At 36.8% G+C, this 10,010-nt stretch overlaps 1 protein-coding gene across 1 annotated transcript; it reads left to right on the forward strand.

Moving 5' to 3' along the window:
• The first annotated feature begins 217 nt into the window (after positions 1-217).
• LOC132110995 (14-3-3 protein epsilon-like) lies at positions 218-8,064 on the forward strand. Its single transcript, XM_059518159.1, has 6 exons — positions 218-429; positions 1,418-1,617; positions 1,911-2,017; positions 3,742-3,948; positions 5,097-5,233; positions 7,807-8,064. The coding sequence occupies exons 1-6, from the start codon at positions 366-368 to the stop codon at positions 7,857-7,859; spliced, it is 768 nt and encodes a 255-aa protein (XP_059374142.1). The 5' UTR covers positions 218-365; the 3' UTR covers positions 7,860-8,064.
• Positions 8,065-10,010: the final 1,946 nt, after the last annotated feature.

Consider the following 10,010-nt stretch of genomic DNA (forward strand, 5'->3'; position numbering starts at 1 on the left):
ACCGTGTGCTTTGCACACATATAACAAATTGTACACCGATACAAAACAGCCAGAACATTAACATCAACACATTGGTTTATTTCTCGGCCACGTCACGATCTATCTAAAATAACCTCCGAGTTTAACTTTTTCGATCTGGTTCGTTAAGAAGGCTCTGAATGAGGAGTCGATTCCCTTTGATCGGATAGATTCGACTCTCCATTCCCAAAGCCTCGGAATCGATTCTTTCTCGGATACGAGGATTTTAAGCTGCTGTTGCTGCACCTAGTTTTCCAATATAACATATCTATTCCGTTTTCTACACCGTTTGCATCTGTCTGCACAAACAGACAGCGTCTCTCACCTCCTCCCGGCTCCCAGTAAACATGGCAGATCGAGAGTACTTGGTTTACCAGGCTAAACTAGCAGAACAAGCCGAGAGATACGATGGTGAGTTGATGTTTTTGGGCGAAATGTGTTGTCACCCGTTTGAATTAGATCCGAGGGACAGCCGTGAACACGGGGAGGTCGTGTCTCCGATTCAATTAACTGCGTGTTGAACCCTAAATCTTTTCTCTGTCCCTTCACACGTGTCCCAGGAGAAAGATCCAGGAGAGGCCCAAGCTCTGCATTGTTCATCAACTAAAGCAAATGTTGCGAAGAACATCTGCCCATCTGATACTGTAGCGTTACTAGAAACAGTTGCTTTAGTAACAGATCGGAGTGCACGCAATGCAAAAGATATGCAACATTTAACAACGCACTAAATGATACATTGTTTTCCTTTCTGCGTTCATATTTTAGGTGATGCAACAATGACTAGGCTGAATCCAGCGGTGTATTCTGCTGTTATTGGATGTTTTTACTGTATCGATGGTGTTATGGACCTCTATGTTGACAATACGTGGTCATTTTGTGCATTAAGTATGTCACAGCGGGTAATAAACAAGGCAATTTACCCCATTTTAATAAAAAAAGAGAATGCATTTGTACATTGTGTTTTTTCATGGACTATTGAGATTTACATTTTGTATGTTCGAGAACTAAATGGGTGATGTTTGTAAGCTTAAGAAAACCTATTAAAATATTTTTAAATGCTTCAAGTTTTAAGGTTTTTGCCATCTGTATAGTCAGATCGATACAAATGTAGAGGACTGTCAGATAGACAAACCAAAATCTTGCATAAAATCTTACAAAGTGTGTTGCATTTCCCCCCCCCTCAAGCTTTTCAGCATAACACTTCTGCTACAAACATTAATGTTATCTGAACTTACTACTTTTGACATTAACTTGCTTTATTAAACCACTCAGTTCCCAGTCTGTGACTCATTGTTGTTATGCACTAAATGTATCATTTCATTTTTCCCCCTTTGCTCTCCAGATCTTTGATGGTGGTTTCCTCTGTGTCTTTAGGATGATTCTCGTCTCTGTGTTTCAGAAATGGTGGAGTCCATGAAGAGCGTTGCAGGAAAGGACACAGAGCTGACCGTAGAGGAGAGAAACCTGTTATCGGTGGCGTATAAGAACGTGATCGGCGCTCGACGAGCCTCCTGGAGGATCATCAGCAGCATCGAGCAGAAAGAGGAGAGCAAGGGAGGAGAGGGCAAGCTCAAGATGATCCGGGAATACAGACAAGCGGTGAGACGCGTAGAGCCTTAAAGGGATAGTTCACCCAAAAATTCTGTCAGAAGAACCATAATAATTTAAGTGAAACAAATGGTGTAACGGATTCATTAATTTGCTGGTCGTTTTGAAAGCATAATGTTATATATATTTAATAAACATTTGTTCTTTGTAATACCTCAGTGCTTGTTTATAATGCTTCAATCCATCCCTTGGAAAGCTGTGGGTTTAATGTCTCAGAAACCGTAATGTGTGCAGTGATCTAGATGCTGTAATTCCTCTGCGGTTTCTCGTCTTATCTTATTCAGGTTGAGAATGAGCTGAAATCTGTTTGCAGTGACATACTGGATGTCCTGGACAAACACCTCATTCCTGCAGCCAACACGGGAGAATCCAAAGTCTTCTACTACAAAATGTAGGTGTTTGAAGAAAATAAAGTGCATGCATTGAAGACTTTATAGGTCTTTAAGATGGGCGAGTTCTACATGCTAAATATATGACATTTCTGTAGAGCATGAAACTTTTACCTCATGTAGGTCATGGATTTGATTCCCAGGAAACGTGCATAATTATTAAATGCATGCCTTAAAGCATACTAATCATGCACGCTAAATCGTTTAGGATTTAAGGGTCTGCTGAATGCAGACATGTAAACGTACATTTTTGTAGGACTTTATCAGTTTATTTAGAAACTGATCCCCTGGAATGTTCACCCAGAAATGAAAATTAGCTTTTAATTTACTCATCCTCAGGCCATGCAAGATGTAGGTGACTTATTTCTTCTTTAATAGCCTTCATAGATGGACGCTGCTGTGATTTAGGTTAATAAAGCATAACATCAAACGATCTGTAATAACAGACAAAGTGACCATGCAATAAAAACTCCTGAGGTGTGACATGGTCAGCACAGCATTGTCTTTTAGTTTCAATCTTTCTGAATATCCAGCATTGAATCGTGGCTTGTTTGTAGTGGTTGACCGATTTTGGTTTTGGAAAGCAGGGTGGCCAATATAAAACCGATATAATTGAATTTCTTTTCAATAATATTCAAGGAATTTGAAATCATTTGTAAAAGGATTTTTTTTTTTAAAAAGTGTGAAATAAACATACTTATATTTTAGGTGACATAGTATTTTTCACAAATAAATAAATATTTAATAAAAATATAATTAAAAAGGAAGTAAACCGTAACCAAAAGAGCACTCAGTATTCTGGGAAGTTTGTGTGCACTGGGAATCATATTTTTCAAATAAAGCCAAGGTAACACAAATTTTACATACAGCACACAGAGAAAATGATATGAATATGACAGTAGGCAAACGCATAAAGCGCGGCATAATTTTAAATCATGAATTTAATGTATAAAATATTGAATTTGCATGGACCGATCGTCACACAGAGAACATGCACACTTCACAAGATCTCACAGCTGGACTCGACTGAGTCTGCAAGGTTTGTGAAATTAAATGTTCATTATTCATTGAAATATTTGTTGGAATGATGTAAATGTGGATTTGCTGAATGCTGACGGTAAACGAGAAAGTATTATAATATTTGCCTTTTTTTTTTACTAGTAATATAAAAGCAATCGTTATGATATTTTCTGTATACATTAATTCCTTTGGTTAACTGTTATAGCAGATTTTTAGACAGACTTCTATCTGTATAAGACCGAATACATCAGCCAAACAGAAAATCTTATCGGCCGATGCCGATATTTGTAAAATGCCAAATATCGGCCGATATATCGGTCAACCACTACTTGTTTGTAAACAAATTGGGAGTCAGAGTCGCGGTCTGACAGTGACTTTTGATTGAGCAACTTGCAGATCTGTGCTGCTTGAGCTCAAACTGCTTCAGACGGTTCAAAAGAGTCATTTGTTTGTGAACCAGACATTTTTGCATGAACTAACTGCATAATACTTACTTTCTAATTTCTCTTCTTTAACCAAAAAAGGCATGTGAATAACTTTTATAATTTCTTTTAGGAGAAGAAAATTTGCATAGTGTGTATTTTAATGCTCCAGCATACAGTAGCCTGCTCATTCATTATACTGGTGTTTCTGACAGCAGGAGCTCTGAATAGTAGCTAATAAGAAGATAATGAAGCTAGGTTTTGTGTCTTGTGTGTGTTCGCAGGAAAGGAGACTACGACAGGTACCTAGCAGAGTTTGCCACAGGTAATGACAGGAAGGAAGCAGCGGAGAACAGTTTGGTGGCGTATAAAGCTGCCAGTGACATCGCCATGATTGAGCTCCCGCCCACACATCCCATCCGGCTCGGACTCGCTCTCAACTTCTCTGTCTTCTACTACGAGATCCTGAACTCCCCTGACCGCGCCTGCAGGTTAGCTGCTTCTCTCCTCACTCAAACTGTGTAGTGTTTGTTGTTTGATGTTAACTTGTTTCTTTCCAATATTAATATGCACACACACCTATGGTTAAGCAGTGTTATTTTAGGGTAACTGATCTACTCGTATAGTTTTATTCATACTTTGAACTAGTTTTTATTTTGATATTTTCTGTTTTCATTTTAAATAATTTTGTATTTTTTTTATCTCTTATTTCTTTATTTATTTATTTATTTTTAATAAACCTTGAGTTATTTTAGTACATCAAGTTAAACTAAATGAAAACGAGATGTTCCCTTAGCAACTAGTTGAAATAAAATACGCTTTTTAAATATTTTATTTTTAAATGTAATTTTTTCACACATAATGATTATTATCATTTATTTTTATTGTTTTTGTTTGTTTCGATTTTAGTTAATAATCCTGTGGCTAGGTAAGCCATTCATAGGTTAATTCCTAAATATGTGTGATAAATGTGGCTGTGTGCATCCTAAAAGTTTAAAATCGTTTGCATATATATTAATGATTAATAATCTTGGCATTATATATTATATATATATGCATTTCAGATTCCCAACATCCGTGGTTCCTTGAGAAGAACCCTGTTTTCTGACACAATATTTGTAGCCTGTCAACATATCAATCTTATTTAAAAGAAAATTTATAGTGATTAATATTATCAATTTAACTGCACTGACACTATTGGACGAGTACAGAATTTCAGCCGAATAGTAATACTTGTCTAAATTCATAATTGACGTGCTGTAGAAAATAAACACTGTTATTTCTCTGTTTATTCATGTCAAGCTGCTTTGAAACCGTCTATATTCTATAAACCACTATAAAAATAAATGTGACTTCTTAGCAGAAAATGGGAGGGTTGATTTATTACGCAGTTAGCCATGATGCATTTTCCTGGCTTTTAATAAAAACAATAGTTATATAGAGAGAAAAATAAATATGTTTTCAGTCTACATCTCCATTTTGTGTTTATCCTTTAAAATGAGATCTTTTTACTTGGTAATTTATTATATTTTTACATTTTTTTATTCATTTGAATACTTCATGGTGCAGCCCCCTGGTTCAGAACCACTGCCTTATGGGAAAAGCCCCTCTGAAAAAGCCAGTCTGACTCCTCCAACAGGTTGGCGAAGGCGGCGTTTGACGATGCGATTGCGGAGCTGGACACGCTGAGTGAGGACAGTTACAAGGACTCGACACTCATCATGCAGCTGTTGCGGGACAACCTGACACTCTGGACCTCAGACACACAGGGAGACGGTGAGACACCCACCGGACTGAAGCAAAGTCTGCATCACATAACCATTGATTACCGTATTTTTAGGATTATATGTCGCACATGATTATAAGTTGTATCAGTCCAAAAATTTGTCATGACGAGGAAAAAAAACATATATAAGTCGCACTGGACTATAAGGGCCGTTACATAGTCAACGCGAGCAAGCAACGCGAGCGACGTGCTCCCTTTCATAGTCTAAACAGTGGACGCAAGCGTCACGGGCGATGCGTGTATGCAATACACCGCTCACGCAACAGGGGGTAGTAGAGTCAGGGTGATATTAGTAGAGTCGGGTCGCGTGATATTCAGATCACAATGGCAACTGAAGAGGAGTGTATTCTGTTGCTGATTTTACATCGGTGGCAACAAAGGCAACGCAGAGATAGGGCCGTTAAGTTCGCATAATTTTTCCTTTTCGCCCGCCATTGTATTCAAACCTTCTTCTGTAAACACAATATACTTAAATTAACCACATCAACTCTGGGGACCCACCGGTGGGTCCAATATTGCATATGCCTAATTCTCAAAAAATCAAAATAACAGCTCAAGTGGTTAATGTACAATACTTGCAATGTCGCCCCCACCGACAACGCATAGTATTGCGTGCATCGACACATCGCGTATCAAAAACTAGGACGACACATTTGGCTACGCACCGACGCATAATGGCGGCCGAAGCGTAACGATGCGTAGCCTCGGGGACGCGTATGCGTACAGATGCATTGACTACGAAACGACCCTAAGTCGCATTTATTTAGAACCAAGAACCAAGAGAAAACATTACCGTCTACAACCGCGAGAGGGCGCTCTATGTCTTCAGTGTAGACTACAGGAGCAATGAGCAGCATAGAGCGCCCTCTCGCAGCTGGAGACGGTAATGTTTTCTCTTAGTTCTCTTAGTTTACCTGACTAGAAGTCGCAGCACCAGCCAAACTATGAAAGAAAGTGCGACTTATAGTCCGGAAAATACGGCATGTTAAAAAGAATAGTTCTGAAATGCACAGTGAGGTAAAATCACAGCTTGTTTAAAAACCTTTTTGAGGTTCGCAGAAAGGGCCATAGTAAGACCACAAACCATGTCATCCAATTTAGAGACAAATTCAGTCGAACAACAAATGACTTTAATGAAAACTCGATTGTAATATTTCCACTCCTCGGAGTACATTCCGTTCTCTTGAGACTCATGAACGGGTTTTGGATTTCAAATTTTAGTTTTAGAATTTTGGAAAAAGTGATCTTGAATATAATTTTCTTTAAATGTGTAAATTCTAACCTGAGTAGGGTTTTAATGACAAGAAACTGGCATGGTGTTAAACAATTTATTGAATAAAGTTATTATTTAATGAAAGTTTCTTGCACTAAAAAAATGCATTGGTTAAGTACAATTACTCTTCATAAATGGTAAATGGACTGCTTTTATATAGCGCTTTCAACAGACCATATGGCCATCCAAAGCGCTTTACAAGTTGCCTCACATTCACCCATTCACACACTCATTCACACACCGACTGATGTTGCATTATTGATTAAGGAGCGGCTCTATTGACACGTGTTGCTCCTAATAAGCCAAATAAATGACGAACCCATTGAAGCATTGCTGAGTTTTGCACAAACTTCCCATGTGCACATGTAGACCTGTCAAACCATCTCAGGGAGGTGTGTGAGAGCTGCTGTCTTAAAGAGATAGATATAAACACACTTTTGTTAAGAATAGTGAATTATGGAAGCGGTTTAGGTTTAACATGCAGCATTTTAACACTGAAATGTAGAATTAGTGGTCAAAAGCGTCTCTGCATTCAGCTTTAAGCCAGGCTCATTCAGTCAGAATCTAGAATCTGTCTGATTATGCTTGATCATAACATTTTGCCTGAGGATTTGTCAAAAAAACAACAACAGCTATTATTATTATTATTATTATTCTCTTTTCATGTGATTTACAGTGTGAGCCTATTATTACAAATGTTATTATTATCTTTATTATCTATTTATTGACGAATATTGAAAATATTCTCGACGCTGTAATTCATGCTGAATCCTACACAATAAACCAAGGGATGTGTATTATCTGGGGTCCATTTTGGTTATTTCCAACTATTTTATATTAAAATGCATTGGTAATAATAACAACGCTGACTAAAATAATTGAGCAAATTGAAATATTTTTTGACATTTGTTAAATTAAAATCACTAATATTGTTTATTTATTATTTTCTTAATTTTCAATGATAGATAAATGAATGAACTAGTACATTAGAACATAGGAGAAGCTTCAGTGGCATGTTGTTTTCCTACTTTTTTGCCGCCTCTTGTAATAAGGCATGGTGGGACAAGTCAAAGGTCAACACTTTGGCCCTCAGGCCCTGGTTTGGGCATCTCTGCACTATATATATATGAAATTAGTTGTAGTATATTTGCGTGCTGTGTGTAGCTTGACTTCAGCTTTGTGTTTCAGGCATAAAACATGGAAGGTGTAGAGTTTGTCTTATAGTGTGCAGCTTAAACCACCAATGCCACTGTAATGACAAAGACTCATGCTTTTATTTTTTCTCCTCAGGTGAAGAACAAACTAAAGCAGCGCCTCCAGATGCTGAGGATGAAAAGCAGTGAGAAGTGACGGCCAACACGCTAAACTCCCTTCTCTCCATCCGTCTCTCTCTCTCTCTCAGCGTCTCTCGTGTGTCCCTGTCTCTCAGGGAAGCTCATGATGTCATCGAGAAGAGATCAGATGCAGATCTGTCCATCCCTGTCTATCACTTCATTTTTCTCCCCTCTCGCTCGTTATATCATCGCTTTGCTCTCTGATCATCTACACTGGTTCGGAATAATTAATGCATCTTCAGAAATTTTTCTAGTGTGCTGATTTTCTCATTTATTGGCGCTCAAGGATGCATGAAATTGCTCATAAATGCTGTTATTTTTAAAATTCCTGTTCATAAAAGTTTTAGAAAAGAAAAGGGGTTACCTCATAAATATTAAGCAAAAAAACAACATTGGCGATGCCCATTATTAATAACTGAGCACCAGTAATATTTGAGCAGCAAATCAGCGTATTAGAATGTTTTTGAAGGATCATGTGACACGGAAATACATCACATTTTAAAACATATTCAATTAAATTGTAATATTTCTCAGTGTTACAGTTTTTGCTATACTTCTCATCGAACAAACGCTCGTTAAGCTTGAGAGATTTAAATAATCTGAATTATTCCAAATGTTTGACCGGTAGTGTATATTTTTGGGGTTTAGGGTTTTATTTTTATTTGATTAATATTTTTTTCTTAAGTGTTTTTTTAACTAACTATTCACTTGGATCTTATATGATTATATGAGGCCAGAACGGAGAGTTTCCTCTGTAAAGTTTAGTTTTATTACCCATTACAAGATTCCTGAGAATCACACTTTTATTACGTAAGCTTGCGTTTGCATATTTCTTCATCAGTGTTGTTCAGCTCAGTGGCCATAAACGGAGGCATTTATTTTTATTTTCTTGAAAAGTAGAAACGCAAGCCATTTATCATAAATGTACCCTCAAAAACATTTCCTTAAATGCAAAGTGTTTATATACATATATAAAATTACATTTTTTTTGTCAGCAGGTTCTCTGTGTGTGGTAGTGTGTGATGTGGTCTGTGACAATGGGTCAATAACTATAACACTTTTCAAGCTTTTAGGAAATTAATGCAAACCTCGCCTCACTGTTATTCGAAAAATATTGCTATAGAGCCATAAATAGGATGGCTTTTTTTCTCAAGATCAGATGCAAAACAAGCACGATGCATTAGTTTTCCTTCAAGTGACTATGAAGTGTAACTCTAGTTAGGGATTTTGGTCACACTTTACCAAAACATTTGTTACCAGTATTTAATTATATGAGTTAACAATGAACAATATTTAAACAATATGAATTAATCTTAGTTCAATTTTAACACTTATATGTCGTTTACTACCGGTAAATGCTTTAAAATTTGATCACACTATTTTAAGGTGTCCTTATTATACTGTTATTATGCAATTAAGTACTGTGTAATATTAATTAACATATTTACTTTAGAATTTTAGGTCAGTTTCTTTTTAATTTGATACAGTAATGTGCAACAAGGACACTGTAAAGGTAAGCAAGTTACCAAATATTCTGCTGATTGCTAGTTCAACTTCGTTAATGCATTAATGTTAACAAATGAGACTTTGTGAAGTGTTACCAGGATTTCTTTGTGTATCTTCTCTGGGTCTGACTCTTTCTCTTTCTCTCTTCTGTCAGCATCCTCATCTATTTCTTCTGTTTCTTCAGTACGTGTAACTTGAATCTGATTTGTACAACTGTTCGTTCTGCCTGAAGCCAACAAGCACCTGGAAACACCGCATGGGATCCACTCCACCTTTCAGATAAACCAAGACTAAATAAATGAACTAATAAAACACTATCTTTACCTTTCTCTGTGTTTTATCTGATTTATTGGAGTCACAGAGGTTCATTTATAATGTCAGGAAAAAAATACTTGGTACACTGAAGAAAAAAATGGTGTAGGAAAAATTTTCACTCAGAAATTGCCATTCAATTTGACAAAAATACACTCCAATAATCTCCATTAATTGATTTACAACTTTGAAAACCCCCTTTTTTTTGTCTGTGTAGTAACATTTAACATATTTGAGTTGTGAAATCAAAGGCAGCAGACTGGGACAAACTGACTGTTTCACACTTTTATAACTGGTGAAAAAACTAACAAAACACTGGCAATACTGTAAAATATTTTCAGT

The sequence above is a fragment of the Carassius carassius genome, chromosome 2, assembly GCF_963082965.1.
Source record: "Carassius carassius chromosome 2, fCarCar2.1, whole genome shotgun sequence".
In the NCBI taxonomy this organism is placed as follows: Eukaryota; Metazoa; Chordata; class Actinopteri; order Cypriniformes; family Cyprinidae; genus Carassius; species Carassius carassius.